Genomic DNA, 18,289 nt, shown 5'->3' with positions numbered 1-18,289 from the left:
GGTAGAAAAGGAAATCCAAAGTGACATGTGCACGCTCATAAGAGAAAACACCGCAGGGGATTATCACGTCAATTAGTGTCCTGCTCCAAATGAAATGCTGGCCTGTGCCTTATATCATCATCTGAATGCCTTGTTGATGAGAGGTCAGAGGAGACTGGCCAGACTGGATCGAGCTGACAGGAAGGCTACGGCCTTCAACTAACAACTCTGTCCAAATGTGCTGAGCAGAAAAGCATCTCAACATCAGGAACTTGGAGACAGATATCACACCGGAACAGTCAAAAACAGGAGAGTGACAGCAGTGGAACTCCATGTGCTTTTAATCTAGGAATATGTGGAGCTATCTTTGAATAGAAAAATATAAATTCTCAGAATGTCAGCATTAACTGTACACATGATCAAAAAACTGCTAATGCTAATACTGACATATACCCACATGACTGAGAGCAAGAAAAATATGTATCTGTCATCCACAATGGTTTCAATGTGCTGTGTAAATATGCTGAAGCACAATCCTCTCTAGTGATGATGCTCATTAACCATTGAGTGTTACTGTGAACTGGAAAGGGACAGCGGGAGGAGATCACTGGCTGAGGACAGAGCAGTAGGGAGCAGGGGATGGATGCAGTCCATTGATACATGTCCACATGGGATGACAGACTGGGAAACTGGAGAGGTCCTTCATCTGCATAAGTGTGTGTGTGTGTGTGTGTGTGTGTGTGTGTGTGTGTGTGTGTGTGTGTGTGTGTGTGTGTGTGTGTGTGTGTGTGCATGAGAGTGTGTGGGGTGTGTGTGTACAGTTTTGTCCTGACCCTTTACAAATTAATCGCTCATTTTCATACCTGCAGAGTCAAGAGACTGAGGGATGCTCGAGAAAGAAGACCCTGTGCCAATCCCACCATGACACACACTATTTAACCAGCAGCGGCTCGGTCTCATAGAGACCTAAAAGCCATTTATATACATGCAAAACATTATATGTTCTATTTTTTTTTTTAAACAAGTACCAGATTTTGCGCATTAAATGAAGCTATACGAAGATCTGGGGACACACAAAGTATATCGCTGTGCCAGCGATAGCATCAAGCTCTTATCACACTCCTCCTGTCACTGCAGATGAATTAGAGCTGATCTATTAAAAAAAGACAGAGGACTCTGCAGTGGCCATTGTCTCCATGCCACGCTACAGCTGTATGCCGTGCTGTCCAGCCTCCCCATCTGCCATCTCTGCTTCACTCAGCTTCATCCGTCAGCTGAGAATGCACTACTAGCTGAGATCTCCACTCTGCACAAACAGACTGCTGAGAGGCATTCGTCAAAGCTACACACATGTTTACATGGTCATAAAGGTGTGGGTTTAAAAATAAACAAAAGCACTTGTTCCTAGGATTCAAACTGGGTTTTGTGAGTTTTTCCCTCAGCACACATGCTTTCTTATGTCAGAAATTCGAAACATGAATAACATGGACACCTTGGGTCAAGGGGGTGTTGGACTCCAATTGGCAGCCAATGATAACAGTGCTAAACGCACCATGTCTTGTTGCTTGTCAGTTTAAAGCTGTTGTTCTCACGTTCACAGGAATCTGAGCACAGTTCCAGTTTAACTGATCTCAGATCTGATATGGTGATGCATTTCCTAATCATTATTAATTTTCAGACAATTTTTAGCTTCAGACTAAAGCGCCTGTGTGAATGATCTCTTAAAATAATTGGATTTAGTCTGAATAATGAATCAGATTCTCTTGTTTATCTCCAGTCTACAAACAATTCACCGTATGGGGTTACATGCTTGTCTTTGTGACTGCTAATACTAAAAAAAAGTTCACAAAGGAATCAGTTTTCCATGGCATGCCCTTGTTAGCCATCATTATCTGTCATATTTACAGGAGTATTCTAATACAGCCTCCAGATCCACATGACTGAACTCTGCATCGAAGAACCATTTACAGCTACAGCGCTGCCTCGATGACAAGGAAACTGCAAAGTTTGCGTTTTATTTTAGAAATGAGAAAATACAGTATAAAGAAAATTGATGTTACTCTTTTAGTGAGTGAGAATTAAACCGGTGGATACATGACAAGATCACATGTCACTATTAGACTATACATTTGCATACGTACTTCAGCATCCATGATGTTGTTTATAAATAAAAGTAAATGCAAATTCACATTGTGCAAATGAATGTGAATTATGTCTCAAATGATATGCTCTTAATAATCTTATATAAGAATCATCTGATTGACGTGAATTTGATTAAAACATGGCTTTTCTACGTAAGGTTGGAGGGATGGAGCAGTTATAGACATCGAGACATGAATGGAGGCGTCTATGGAACGTCGGCAGTGATGGAAGTGAAGCTCACAATTCTCTCCCAAAGCCTCTGTGGGGCATGCTAACATTGCTAAAGGGTGTCAGCAGCGCACTAATGAACACAGATCTCATTTAAAGGGAGCGCTAATCAGAGGCACAATTTGTTCATTAGAAAATTACAAACAAGGCCGCCGCGCCGACATGAGAGGGCGCGATTAGCAGTGCTAATTACCTGATTCTTACACTCCAGTTGAGACGCGTAGCAGAGAATATCTACCCCTCCCCCACTTCTCTAGCTCGCTCCTCTTGTTTGTGACAAATTAAAGCCAACTCAAACAATCTCTCCCCGAACGCAGCAGGGAAGAGTGGTGGGAGATGTAAGCTACAGTGCCAATGGTCTAATCAAAGTGTTTGACTCGACAGGAAAAGAAGCGGCCTTTGAGGGGGGATGGGTCCATATGTTGACCCTCAGACCACACTTCATTAGGATCCTTTTTAGTTTTTTTCCCTTTCCCTCTTCTGTACTCGACAGGAAGAAAAAGATGGAAAGAGAGCTAGAGGTAGAGAGACGGACAGAAATCCCTTCCCACTCCTTATCCTAATGATCTAGTTTCGACAGACAGGAGATCCCTGCTCTAACTGATGTCAAGTGCACACTTTTGCCGTTAATCAAGGAGATGGCTTCAAACGGGCCCAGCGTGGGTCTAAGTCCTGATCACAGGCCTCCCTGGCTCACAATGTACCGCCCCTGGACACCAATTATCACCATGCAGACGGCCAGGCTGGATCCTACCTGCTTAATTGGGATTGCGCGGCCGCTTCCGATACTGTCCGCTCGGCTCTCCAGTCCTTTCTTCTCCTTGTCTGGTTCGCTCGCCTTGCGAGACTGCAGAGGGAGGAGAGAACATAGGGTTTTTTTTTTTGGTTTTTTTAAGAAAGAGGCTTAGTGAAAGGCAAGTTAGCTGCTGACTTAATCTGACACCTTCATAGACTAGAGCTGTTCTTTGGTCTGCTTGACCGTGACATGACCCTGGTGCTGTTTTGCACAGAGCTCGACTTTCCATTTCCAAGCACAGAGCATTTACAACTAGGGATGCACCGATACCACTTTTTCTCTTCCGATTCTGATAGTTTGACTGAGTTTGCCAGTATCGAGCCAATATCAGTTCTTTTCTACCTTTAAAACTAAAGAATGTATACAACTCGCTTAGTTATTAAGATTTATTTGTTTCTGGCAAAGGAATACAAAAATGCCCTTATTACTGGATGAAAAATGAAAACACAAGAAACCTTAAAATATTAATGCAGTAGCAAACAGTACTTTTAACAGTTAGTGGTCTAAACCATATATACTGCAATTATTAAATTAAATTATTTTCTGAAGAACAAGCAATATTTTAAAGTGAATCTTATATTAGAACTCTTGAAACACAATGCAAAATGCATTAAACAGTAAACCTTGCACTCATCAAAAAAAAATAGTGCAGTGCAACATTGCAACAGCCAATGGAACAACCATGTCTGAGTATATAGACGTCAGCAATGACATAAGCCTGTTTCAGGATTCACTTGCTAAACATTTTCAGGTTTTTTTTATGAATATTAGCACTCTGCTAGTCGAGTGCAATGAATTCCAAGAGCTTTTCTGTTATTTTTACAGCTGTTGTGCCCTTTGTGTTTGACTCTGAAAAGCATCTGTCAGGGTCATCTGCTTTGACGGATCATCCTTTTTCCGTTTAACTTCCATGTGTTCTTTTGCATGATGCCTCTGAAGATGCTTGATTAAATTTGTCGTATTGTAATTCGAAACTTTGGCTTTACAGACATTACAATTTGCAGTGCTACTCTCTGTGAATCAAGCGTAAAATACTTCCAAATGAGCGATGTTTAACGCGCTGAGGTAAATGGAAAGGGCGCCTGCTAAACTTGCCTGTCTGTGTAACATATTTCCTATAGAATTTATTATATTTATTTTCATTAATGCAATTTAATATATAAGTGTATTTTTCTTATAAGTTCAAGCAATAGTCTATGATGTTTGCTGTTTATTAATCAACCACCACGAGTATCGGATTTAGATCGGTCACGCACCACCGATACCTGATCCACTCAAAATGCTTGGATCGACGTCAATACTGATCCAAAATATCGGATCGGTGCATCCCTATTTACAACCTCTTCACACATCTTAACAATAGTTTGTTTATGTCAACAATAGTTTGTTTATGTTTGTATGACAACAAATTTAGGATTAAATATACAAAAAAAGTTTTGTGAACAACCTGAATACGTGTGTTTAGATGTGTGTATGGCATCAGGACTGACCGTGAACAGGTTGGAGCGACGCTTTGACTGCTTGCGAACTGGCGTCGGCGTGTTGGCCGTCTGAGGCACGTCGATGCGGAGCTCCTTCTGGCTTGTGCTGGGAGTGGAGGGTACCGAGGAGGAGTAATCGCTCAGACTGCCTCCACCATTACTGGTCTGTCATAGTGCAGCGAGGGGATGGACACAAAATAGGAGTCACTCCTTTTATCATAAGCCAATGATAAGTCCATTCAGTTCAAAGAACACAAACATGTGCAGAGACATGATACAGCTTGGTAATGAAAAGCTCTCACTTACATTGTGATACACTACAAACTGTTTATGTTTACAGTACGATAGCAACTTGCACTTACTCAGAACTAAACAGACTAAACACTGGTTACTGTATCTGTCATGTAGTGTACTGTATTGTCTGTTTGTCTTGCACCGTCTTCCCAAGGCTGCACAAATGCACTTTATGTGAATAGGTTCATTTTACTTTTTAGCCCTTTGCTCTGTGTTGTCTTATGTAACTCTGTGTCTTTATGCAGCACCAGGGTCTTTGTGTTTTTTTTAAATGAATTGCATGTTAGTTTCTGCTGGTGGTGTCCGTAACCAAAAAGTAGTATTGAAAAAGTCTGGACCCTTTACCAGTGCAACAAGCAAAGTTAAAGCTTAAAAATTGCAAATTCTAAGAGAAATGCACTGTAAGAGCAGATAAATACTTTAACACACAAATGTCACATCAAACAACAATAACAGAAAAGACGTACGAGTGTGCACATGGATCCTTACCTGAGCTATGTGCACTGCTGTAACGGGCGCCGCACACACAGACGAGTGGCTGGGAGAGTTGGGGAGGGACTTGCAAGGCCCGATCGATAACTGCTGCTTCTTCCGGTTTGCAACAATTTTCTGAGCCACTGAACACAAAATACACAGCACACGTGAGAGATGTAGAGAAGTGAAAGCAGGTCTCAGACAGCCGGTGATTTAGAACACTAAAAATGACTTTCACATTGACATTTCCGTCTTCCCTACTTGGACTAGTCCACTACATTACCTCTCATAAGAGGCTGTCGAGCGGTGCTGACCCGCGGCTCTAATTCTCCCATCACTCAGCTGCCGAACCCCCAGCACGACCATTATTTAACTATTATAACACCACTTTCATTACTCAAAGACTCCCGGAGAGCGCTATCGGCGCGGGCAATATGGCCATGTCAATCAATCGCACTCCACAAGCCCTTATCGATCACCGGGCAAGCGGCCACGGCCGTGCAGGGCTGATGTTCTGCCACTCTGTCATCCTCTCCCTAGCAGCTACATTCATCTCAGGCTTCACCTCAAATATTCCTCCACAACCACAATAGCACTTACACCAGTGAATAAACGTGAACATCTTAATACATAACCTAACACACAATTTACACGCCATTTTCACCAGGAGACGTCTTGAGCTTTCCTAGCTAAAGCAGTTCTGGACCAGGTGAGGGTTAAAAGATCCTCTAATCGCCAGAACTCAATTACCGTCCTCCCAATAAACATGGCCGAGACTCATTGCCATCGAGATGAAGTCATTGTTTTAATTGGACCTATTAAAGGCTGAGCTTTAACGATGAGTCAGCCATAAACATTTACCTTCAGGTGAGAGACTTCTGTCCAAGGGCAGTCACGGTGCTTGTCTAACTCACACACACACACACACACACACACACACACACACACACACACACACAAACACACACACACAATGCCTACACACTACATTCCAACACAACAACATGCTTAGAATCCTTTACTAACCTGCATCACTGACCATTTTAACGATGATATACCGACAGCCTCTATGCAGACTCTCACACAGCCGTACTGACAGCTCACACCATGTTCACACCACCCTAACGTGTTAGAGTACACCGCACCCTGAAACTGTGACAGCTGGGAGATCCATGCTTGCAAATCCATAGCTATATTTTACTTTAATTGTTAAGAACACTTATGATAAGCCTGGGTTAAATATTTAAACTACGCAAGTAATGCAATTTAACTTTACCCATCAATCTCGGCTCCCCCGGTAAGAGGCAGCCATTTATCCCGGTGAGAAAGGATGATCAGATTTATGGCAGATCGCTGTGCGCCGCAGAAGCAGATCTCATGCAGTTAAGGTTGGAAACTATTTTCTAAGCATTGTGTGTAATCAATACTGAGGCCATTTATACACACGTACAGTAAAACACTGTGGATCTTATTCAGTGCTTTATTCAACAACAATGTGTTACATCAGCACAGAATATCAAATCACAATGGACAAGTGGTTCACCTTATACATCGAGATATAAGAGAAGGAGGAAATAGGGAGACAATAAAAGACCGAAAGAAGAAGCAGAGTGGGAGAGAAGGAAAAAGAACGAGGGAGAGAGAGGGAGAGGGAGCACCCTGCTGAGTTTATTAGGCTGCTGTCAGGCTGCTTAACAGCAGAGTGCTATAAATATTAACTAATGAGTTGGAGGGAGCGAGAGCCTGGAAGATGATCCAACACAAAGGTCACACAGCTACCTCACTTACCACTCAATAATTACACACACACGTAAACAACATGTGTCAACACTTGCAATAGATATTCACCACACACTTTACAGCCAGAAAAGCATCTCTGTTCTAAGGTACAAGATATAAGATAAAGGTAAAAGTACAGGCTTTAAAGTGTTTTTAACTTAACTTAAAGATTAAAAAAACCCACTTCATGGCTAAGACATCTAACAGCTTACAGACAACAAAACATTGACACTTTCATGTGTACAATATTTACCTCAAAATCTGTTACTAAAGAAATCATTAGGGAAAAAAATCTAAGAGAGAAAAGCTATTCAGTAGGATCTCGTGTTACATGCTGCTTCGGTCTTTACCCATTGCAGAATGAAAAATACGACATTTAACATACTTTGTGTGTTTCATGCATCAATCGGCCATAACATTAAAAACCTTTAAAATCCTTAAAAAAACAGCTCTGACCCCTTGAGCCTTGGACTTGACAAAAGCTCTGAAGTTGTTCTGCGGTATCTGACACCAATGCCTCTTTTCCACCGGAAAGAACCGGGTGCTGGTTCAGAGCTAGCGCTAGTTCTGGTTCAAAGTTGGTTCCACTGGCGAACCTTCTAAGAACCGGTTTGCCTTTCCACCGGCTAGAGAGCCATCACAGCGCCGAGTGTGACGTCACTGTATACGTGTCACGTGTCCCAGCAACTTTAGCGCAGAAGCAGCAAACACAAACACAACAACAATGGCGGATGTTGCTTTACTGTTAATGCTCATGGCTTTGCAAACCTACATTAGCATCCAAACGCGGCGAATCCAACGTGTACGTGCAGCTCCATGTAATCTGTATAAACAGACGATGTAATCGATAAAGTACATAACGTTATTTTATTGTTAACACAGAAAAAACGTTAGCCTTAGCATGTAGCTACCTACTATCATGTGTGCTGATAATGTATCATATCGCGGTAAATTAAAAGTGTATTAAACATTAGTACATTATCAAATGCGCTAACAGTAGCCCCGCCCCCAGCAGTTCTTAAGTCTAGACCAGCAACGTTTTGGTGCTACTTAAGAACCACTTTTCCTGGTTCGGAGACGGTGCTTTGGCGGTCGAAACAGAAAGAACTGGTTCTAAATTAGGCTCTGGCTCCGAACCAGCACTCGAACTGCCTCGGTGGAAAAGGGGCACAAGACATTAACAGCAGATCCCTAAAGTCCTGTAAGTTATGAAGTGGAAGCTCCATGGATTTGTGTTTCCAGCACATCCCATAAACACTCAATCCAAGTCAACACCCTGGACTGTTTGTCATGTTCCTCAAACTGTTCCTGAACAGATTTTGCTGTGTCAGTAAACATTATCCTGCTGAAAGAGATCACTGACATTAGTGAACACTGTTGCCATGAAGGAGTGAACTTGGTCTGCAACAATGTTTAGGTAGCTGCTACGTGTTAAAGTAACATCCACATGAATGTCAGGACCCAAAGTTTCCCAGCCGAACATTACCCAGAACATCACACTGCCTCTACTGGCTTGCCTTCTTCCCATAGTGCATCCTGGTGCCAGCTCTTCCCCAGGAAAGTGACTCTCACACACCGGCCGACCACATGATGTAAAAGAAAACATGATTCATCAGACCAGACCACCTTCTTCCATTGCTCCATGCTCCAGTTCTGATGCTCACATGCTCATTGTAGATGTTTTTGGTGGTGTACAGGAGTCAGCATGGTCACTCTGACCGGTTTAACCTACACAGCCTCATGCACAGCAAACTACGATGCACTGTGTGTTCTGACACCTTACTATCATAGTCAGCATGAACTTTTACAACAGTTTGTGCTACAGTAGCTCTTCTGTAGGTTCGGATCAGACGGGCTAGTCTTCACTCCCCACATGCATCAGTGAGCTTTGGGTGACCATAACCCTGTCTCTGGGTCACTGGTTGTTCTTCCTTGAGCCACTTTTGTTAGATACTAACGACTGCACACTGTAAACACCACACAAGACCTGCTGTGTTGGAGACGCTCCGACTCGGTCGTCTAGTGTTCACTATTCAGCTCTAGTCAAAGAGGCTCAGATCCTTACACTTGCCCATTTGTCCTGCCTCCATCCAACTGACTGTTCACTTGCTGCCTTATAAACCCCTCTCCTTGACAGGTGCCATAATAATGAGATAATCAACACTGCTCACTTCACCTGTCAGTACATTTAATGTTATTGATGATCTAATTAAATACTACTATTAATTACTAACTATAACTGAATGGCCAGACCCTTAATCTCCCCACGTTTTTCTTGCTTGTCCATTTATGAACAAATTATGGCTAAATATCTTCTGGAAAAGCAAAATGAGCACAAAGCTTCATTCCTGTTTGTATAAGTCAAAGGTAAAGAGCTACTTACTACTCACCTGCACTACCTTTGATTTCACTTGCTTGTGATCAATCAAGCCAAAACTAAATCTGGTACAAATATTTTGTTTCCATAAAGAAAAGCTACTGGTGTATAAGTAAAATATAGGTGCATGCCTAATGTATACAATACACCGCATGCTGTGTCCATCAGGAATGTGAAGAAATGGGCCTTCAATATAAAAAAGTGTGTTTTTTTAAGTGTGCCGTAGTTGTACGAGACGATATGAAACCAGATAATGAGAATGTATCAGAAACTACAATTAACCACAGTTTGCTAGCATTCTTCTATTTCCTATAACTTAGGTGCTGATCTGTAGAACAAGTAAATAGCTTCTCAGACTGAGCGAACATGCCAGTGCTGAGAGGCCAGTGGTGACCATTAAACAACAAGCACAACAACTAAACTAATTACGGCAATAAAAGTATATGACGGTGACAATGGCGCATAATCAGAGGACATTAAAGGCCACAGCGGAGAGGAAGGGAGGGGGTGAGGGGGGTGAGGTGGTAGACTGCACAGCGGAGCTCGTTAGTAGTTAGTGTGCACTAACAAAGCTCTCCATCCCCAGCTCTGACACCGCCGCCGACTTGCTAGCGGGGGGAGGGGGGTAATTAGGATAATTAAATTAGTGTGTTGATGGACGCAGTCTGGGGACATGTCAAGATCCCTCACCTTTAGCCAAAGACCAGACACACACACACACACACACACACACAAACACACACACACAAACACACACACAGAGGCACAGAGTATAGATAAGGCACCTATATACTCTCTCTCCCACACACACACACACTCAGCTAAACCCTTGGCTGACCCTGAGTAAATAAATTGGCTCTTCATTTGTCCACTGGCTGTCCCGTAAACGCTCCATTATATAAATTTAATGCAGATAACTACTACGCCAATTATTTTTAATGGTTAATGCTCTTGTTATTCATGCAATGGCATTCTGTGATTGCTGCAACTCGCTGGCCTGCATTATTTGATTTACAATATTAAGCCGTTGTATTAGTGCACGCTCGACTACCAACGATTATCATTTAGCAGAAGCAAAAGGCCAGCGAGGGCAATCCTCTACCACGGCCAGACAAGTTTACATGGACTTTTGTACCAAAGAGTGTTGATGATCGCAGCATCATAAACGTTAATAGCAAAAAAAGAGAACATAGTGTAAACATACGTACATTAAGCTATTTTATTTACTTTTTTTTAGGGTTTTTCTTTTAAATGTTTAATTTCTATAAAAACCACACCTGTATCAGTAATCGATGTTTCCGCTTGATCATGTATTATGATACTTGAAGGTATTTCTACATGTTACAGATCAACATACACACTGTCTGTGACACAGTAGTGCTGTATTACATCTTTATTTACTTCATTACCATACAGCATCTCTATTTATAAATAAACATCTTTTTTTAAAGTTATAAAAACCAAGCTGCCTCCTGTTAAGTAGTTAAAAAGAAATCTTTTAATTAAATTTGTTCATTTCCTAAAAATGGATGACGGTATTTCTGTGAAGTGACAGGATAACAGAACATCGATGACCCTAAAGGCTTATTGTGTTTAAATGACAGCCTAATATTCTTACAATACACTACAATATAAGATTTTTAAAGAAATCATTGTCAGAGGGGTGAAAAACATACAGCCGATTGAAATACACGCGACACGCAACCCTGCGGTGTCACACTGTAGAAAATCCCAACTACCATGGATATGAAAAGAAAAGGGCTAATGTAGAAAGATTAGAATGCTTTACAGAGCAAATAAGAGAGTAAAGATTCAGCCGGAGCACATCTAACGAGGGGATGATGTCATTAAACAGCTCATTATTTTTTGTTAAGCGTGACTCTTGTGCTGTACGCAGACGCTGCGCTCCGCCTGTAGTGAAGAAACGGACCAAGACTGCATCGCAAAATTAAGGTCATGTGCATAGTAATTACGGCCGTGGCGTTGCGCTGATGCAGGAATGAACCCAAGTCAGGCAAATGAAATGGAGTGTGTGGGGCTGCACATGGACACACATGTGCACCTCTGGGGGGGAACAAAAAGCTACCGAGAAGCCATTGCGACAGAAAACATTAAAATAATCATTTTGGTACTCATCTATGAATTCCACTACAGTGCATAATTAGAATGCGTGATTAATTGAGGATGATGGCATAACTAATACGAGGAGACAGCGTCAGTAATGATAAGAAATGTAGCCTTTTCTTGCTCTCATTTGGGGCTGCTGATGAGATATCACACGGACACTCTCCTTTTCTTTCCCTCACACACACACACACACACACGGCTAAATTATAGCAGACTTGGCTGCAGCCAACAGTGTAATAATTAAGGGGATAATGGCAGAGCGTTTAGAGTGTAAATCTCCCTCCTGGGCCGAGAGCTCGGCACTGTTCAGACAGCTCGGTTTCTCCTCCACAGCTGCCTGCAACTGTTACCACTCACACACACTCACACACAGCGTACAAACAGACAACTAAATTTAAACACATTTCCAAAAATAAAGAGTTTTGTAAACAATGTTGTTGTTTTTTTCTTCTTTTATCCGGCTGAATTCCCCAAAGACAGAAGTCTGTCACTCACCTGTCACTTTTTCACACACGGACAAAGACAGAAAAGCAACCAATAAAGAATAGTGTTTAAACTGCTTTATTCAACAAATACGCCAGATGTAACTACACACGGCATCTACATCTATGTCGTGCTGGCTTTTCTGCCCACCTCCACACGTTCAACAGATAGCTGCTCCTATAATCCTATCATATGTGAGGAAACAGAAATGAGCACTTATATTGTTGACGTTTGGCTCCCTCTAGTGGACAACATGCATACTGTTCAGCACTAATTACAACCCTGTGGAGTAAATCACTGAGTCTCGTTCATTTTTCTTTATACATAGGCACTGCTGAAAGCTTGATTCTCATTGGTCAGAAGTCGTTTATGTTCCGTAATAGCAAACTTCTGACAATATATTAATATGCTTGCTCTAATACATCATCCTATCATGTGGGTGATGAAAAATGTCGACTTTGATATAATGAAGTTATAGTAAGAGGCAAACGCTGTCGTTGGGAAGAGTCTTTGGTTTGCAATACATCGTATATTTCCCCTTTTAAATTGTCTCCCCAATTGGCCACCTGGCATTTCTTACCCATCATCCACTTCTGCTCAATCATACCCTCCATGGCTGTGAAGAGAGGCACAAACCTGCTTCAAAATGCATGTCCATTTTCTACAAGAAGCTCACTGTTTCCCATGTAGGGCTAGAATCACCTGGGTGTATATATGTCTATCAAAGAGTACATCATAACCTACAACCCTAAGGTGAGAAGGCCCTCGTGCTTCCGGTTTGTAGAACTTTTCTTTCAGCTCCTGTGTTTTGTCCTGACTCTCTCTGTTCCTCTTATAGCTCTCTGAAAACATCTCACAGGCAGTTGTTTATATAGGGGGGAGGGGGGGATGATATTTTTTTGCAAAACTGCCACTGTACGCTTGAACTGCCTTTCGGATTAAACTTGGACTGAAACGTAATACATTTAAACACAGACTGGAATCAGCTACAGTCTGAAAACAAACGCAGTAACACACTGTAAGGTGCTTTGTTATCTAAATAAATGATTAAAAAATATGACTCCTTTTTAGAAATATGAGTAAATAAAAAAAAAAGTAAAATAAATAAATAAATAAATAGTTTAATCATTTAAAAAAAAACACACTTCTGTGCTAAAAATGACAAAAAGTTGAATAAATAATTATTAACTATAAAACATTAAAACCATCAGAAAGTTCTTGGGCTGGCAAAATGGGGTTTCTCACAGGAACCCCAGGTTGTGGTAACTTTTATTTTATCTTTTAATCACAACCTTCCTTTATGAGTTATGAGATTTGTTGAAGTTTATACTTATTTTCCTGTGATTGCTCACTGGAATTTGTCATCCAAAAAAAAAAACAAAAAAAAACTTCAGCCTATAATTCTCGTCAAAGCGGACATAATGTGTTCGGTCTGTGGAAGTTCGGAAATAAAAACAACAGCTTGTCTACAATAACTACCCGGATTGTTATTGGCCAATTTGACATAATAAGCCTAATTGAAATAGATGGATTGTGCTGAAGGGGTCTGTGGGGTTTAGATTACACTCCCGATGCAAAATGATTCCTGGCACAGAAATGTAGAATACATCATGCTTCAGCAGGACAATAGTTTATTCCTCTGGCACTGATTGCATGCTCACAGAAAAACAGCTAAGAGTTCACTCACACACCTACAGAATGTAGTCAACACACATCGGCGAGCTGTGTGTGTGTGTGTGTGTGTGTGTGTGTGAGAGGGGGGGGTGAGTGAATGTGTGAGTGAGTGAGTGAGTGAGTGAGTGTGTGTGTGTGTGTGTGTGTGTGTGTGTGTGTGTGAGAGAGAGAGAGAGAGTGAGTGTGTGTGTGTGTGTGTGTGTGAGAGAGAGAGAGAGAGAGAGAGAGAGAGAGAGAGAGAGAGAGAGAGAGAGAGAGAGAGTAATTTAATGTGTAATTATTGCATGATTAACAGCTACTCTATAACAAGTCACCTTGATCATAGTTCCTCACTTGAACTCAGGGTCTTCCTGCATTAACCAGTGATACAGAGCTGACTATAGCAACAAAAGGATAGTAGCAGATATTTCTTCCATTGCTCTATGCTCTGTGTCTACACTGTGTGTTCTGACACCTTACTATCATAGTCAGCATGAACTTTTACAACAGTTTGTGCTACAGTAGCTCTTCTGTAGGTTCGGATCAGACGGGCTAGTCTTCACTCCCCACATGCATCAGTGAGCTTTGGGTGACCATAACCCTGTCTCTGGGTCCCTGGTTGTTCTTCCCTGAGCCACTTTTGTTAGATACTAACGACTGCACACTGTAAACACCACACAAGACCCGCTGTGTTGGAGACGCTCCGACTCGGCCGTCTAGTGTTCACTATTCAGCTCTAGTCAAAGAGGCTCAGATCCTTACACTTGCCCATTTGTCCTGCCTCCATCCAACTGGACTGTTCACTTGCTGCCTTATAAACCCCTCTCCTTGACAGGTGCCATAATAATGAGATAATCAACACTGCTCACTTCACCTGTCAGTACATTTAATGTTCAACTGAGGCTAAAGCTACTAGCTAAAGCCAAAGTTAATACACTTTTGTAGAATAAATATTAGCACTGGTGCTTACCGTCCTGAAAGACACGCTCCACGTTAAGGCCGTAGGTGGCACAGGTTTCATAGTATGTGCATCTCTTCAGGTCATTGGAGAGTTTGCGTGCTCGAACGTCATCAATAACACGAGGGTTAGCTGCACTTATAGCATCTAAACACAAGAAAACGGTGTTCAAACAGGTCCAGAAACAGAAGGCTGAAATGTTTGTGTGTGGCACAATCTCTCTCAAACTGGCAGCTTTCTAAAACAAAAACCAAAACTTTTTAGAAAACACACACATTTATAAATGCACAGCAACTATTACTCATTTACATCTTAATGTATGATCGTTTCACAGATAAGTGTCTATGTTTAGATTATTTAATAAAATGCTTATATATTTCACACTGAAAACAACAGTGTCATGTGAGTAAGTGGCAGATTGGTGAGCTCATGCAGTGCTGTAATTCAGTCAGTAGAGGGAGCTACAGTATCACATTTCGTTCTCTTAGTGAAGATGTAAACATTCCCCATCAGCAAAGAGAGAATTTTCAGAAGCTTGTGACTGCTGCTTTCGGCTACCATTCAGTCACAGAGTATAAATGTTTATTAGATGCTTGAGATGAAGGCTCCATGATTTTCAACCAAGAGGAACTGTTCCTTCTCCACTCACCCTGAGTTCCCACTAGCACCAGGGGCACGTCAGCAGTGTTGCGGTAGTTTGCCAGGCGGCTGTAGTAATGATAGACTGTCTGAAAGCTGATCTCGTCCTCTAGACTAAAGACGAATATCACTGCATCCACCCACAATGCAAACTGAGAGACAGACAGAGAGCAAGAAAAAAAAAGAACAAGTTAACACAGTAATTGTTCTGCTTTAATGGATGCGTTGTACAACAAACTTATCAAGGCCTAATCCTGCTCAGCAGCCAAAATCCAGCTCGGACTCACTACAGAGCCAAAAGTCTAGGAGACGGACTAGCATGTTGTCCAGCTCCTACTGAGTGAGCCGACCCAAGCCGGACCACCAGCAGCAATTTGGTGGTCCGGCTAAAGTTATGGGTTATGCTACATTCACACAAAAACCCCAAATGTCCCTTCAGAATGTTTAATTTTAGCTGCACGAGAACTGATCTGTTGTCAAGTGGAACACTAGTGGCAGACCTAGTGATCTGCTTATAAACTTTATCACCATGGCAACCTCTCACCACAGCGACTGGCTAGTTGCGAGGATAAAATGGCTGTGTGTGTGACCGTAGCTTCAGGCTCCCAGGCCCCAGCTTCATCTCGTAGACTTTTGATTCTCAATTTCACTCTCGTATCCACATAACTGTGTACACGTCTAATGTTAGCCAAACATACTCGGATGACATTCATGGAGCTGCAGGGAATCCAAGTGGAATGATTGTTAATGTGAGGCAGACAGAAGCCATGGGGTTCTGATTTGTATTGTTGTGTTTTTTGTTGTTTTTTTGTTGATTCGGTTAAATTATTTCAATCTTAAATGAGACCGATTTATCTGATCAGATGTCAATGTGACTGCTTTTCAGTTCTGAAAGAAAAGATCCACACAGTAATACACACTGAAGAGGTAAATCCTACCTGAGCCTCCGGAGGGCCTCCTTCGTCTCTGATGAGGAGGAGATAGCTCTGTCCGTCCACGACTATCTCCTTTTTAAAGCGTCCACCTGCAGGACAAGAAGAGGTGTTAATCTGAAGTACAGAGGGGTAACAGGTAAAGGTGACGAGTAAAACGGATGGTGGTGTGACGTGACGTCTGAAAATGGATATCATGGGGAAATGGAGGATGATTATTTTGTGTATTACGGCCGCAGCCGCTGTGCTGGTAGGATACAGGCGGGTCTGGGGTTCAGCTCCCTCTTCTAACTGGAAAAAAGCTAACGTATTTGTAAACATCCTGTGATGTTAAATGAAATGCGAGTGAGAGGTCTAGTTTGTCCTGTAGCTAAGTGCTGGTGGCCCACAAAACTCCCCTGTGTAAGTGAGTGGAGGCCACATGAAAGGAAAGAGTGAAGCATGACACACACACACACACACACACACACACACACATCCCTCTCTCTCTGCCACACTCTGAGAGCAAGCACCTTCTTGTTTAATAAAGCATAAGAGGACTGTATGGGATTGAAGAGGGTGTTATGTTTATATAGAGGGTCTGTGGAATAATCCGTGTCTTAACCTGAGCTAAGCTTAACACGGCTAATCACCTTGGGGTTCAATGAGAAATGATTCATCCCAAGGAGAGCTTTAATGGGACGTAGCTGAGGTGAGGTTCCGACCTCCAGCCTGTCACTTCTGACCCCCGGTTGCTCAATCACGTGGCTTATAAAGCACAATACAGGAAAAACATGAAAAACGCATTTCTAGGTAGAAAAACATTCAGTCCCTAAAGAGATCTGAGGAAGGACATCAACCAGGATGATTTACACTTCTGCTGACGATCTGCACTCCAAGCAGGAACTTGCAGACTTTTTTCCACCAACGCAACATGTTTATTTTGATTGTGCTCTCAGCGTTAACGCATTAATAAGACCTGTTCCTGATCTGGTCCTTTGAAGTCCACAGCGTGATGGAGCTGAGCGATGGAAAAAGCTGTGGAGATCGCAGATATCAGTGTCTAATCATATGTACCTCCTGGTTATACTGATCACTCTCATCATAATGAAAACAGTAAAGAGGCACTGTGATGCTGAAAGCTGAGAAAACCCTGAAGGCTTTAACAGCCACAAATGTTGGGAGACTTTCAGCCAAACGCACAGCAGCGAGCTACAAAAATCTCTTAAAGCTCTAAAGTCCCTTTTTGTTCCTTCAGCTAAAAAAAGCGTACGATGTTCCTTCCAGGTCCGGAATGAGATACTGCCTCTAGTGTCAAGTGGTGAAGTTTAAGTGCCTCAGGTGTGGGTCTTGTACAGGTGTGATGGTATAGTGGAGCGAGAGAGTGACAGATGGATTGGTGGAGCATCCGCAGTACTGGGGGAGGTGGCTAAGGACAGAGAGGCCTGGGACCATGAAAACTTATCATTAATGAACAAATAAGAGGTCTTTTTTTATCCATTTATAGTTACTCTTAAGTTGTGGAACATCCAAAAAAAAAGTGTAGCAGTGCTGAGCATTATCCAGGGTCCAGATCCAATGCAAGGTTCTCATTAAAAAAGATAAATATGAGAAGCAGCAACTGTGGGAAAGCACTGCAGTCTCTGTGTGCAGTGTGTGGACCTTCCGTAATGACACAGTTGGACATTTGTTTCCCCCCACGTGAGAAAAGGAAGCAGAGTCGGGGCAGGAGAGGCAATGGCGAACACGCAGAGGGCTGCGTCTATATATAACCCTGCTACAGTAAAACTGGCCAAAAAGAACTAGGAGGGTGAAAGGAAGGGGAGAGAGAGAGAGAGGGAGGGAGAGGGAGAGAGAGAGAGAGAGAGAGAGAGAGAGAGAGAGAGAGAGAAAAACGTAGAGAGAGAGAGAGAGAGAGGGAAAGAGAGAAGAGAGGGAGAGAGAGAGGGAGATCCTGATATGGAGAGA

General features: G+C 42.3%; 1 protein-coding gene across 6 annotated transcripts in view; it reads right to left on the bottom strand.

Annotated features, from left to right (window-relative positions):
* Window positions 1-18,289, bottom strand: part of agap1 (ArfGAP with GTPase domain, ankyrin repeat and PH domain 1) — a 131,443-nt gene that overhangs the window by 45,588 nt on the left and 67,566 nt on the right. For all 6 annotated transcript variants that reach the window (XM_027133356.2, XM_027133357.2, XM_027133355.2 and 3 more), the window contains 6 exons: window positions 16,349-16,434; window positions 15,421-15,562; window positions 14,784-14,918; window positions 5,410-5,537; window positions 4,636-4,791; window positions 3,104-3,196 (listed from right to left, as the gene is read on the bottom strand). In XM_027133356.2, the coding sequence (XP_026989157.2) occupies window positions 3,104-3,196; window positions 4,636-4,791; window positions 5,410-5,537; window positions 14,784-14,918; window positions 15,421-15,562; window positions 16,349-16,434 (740 nt within the window). The remainder of the gene's footprint in view (window positions 1-3,103; window positions 3,197-4,635; window positions 4,792-5,409; window positions 5,538-14,783; window positions 14,919-15,420; window positions 15,563-16,348; window positions 16,435-18,289) is intronic.

This window comes from Tachysurus fulvidraco, chromosome 5 (assembly GCF_022655615.1).
Source record: "Tachysurus fulvidraco isolate hzauxx_2018 chromosome 5, HZAU_PFXX_2.0, whole genome shotgun sequence".
NCBI lineage: Eukaryota > Metazoa > Chordata > Actinopteri > Siluriformes > Bagridae > Tachysurus > Tachysurus fulvidraco.
This window is presented reverse-complemented; position numbering and strand designations above follow the sequence as displayed.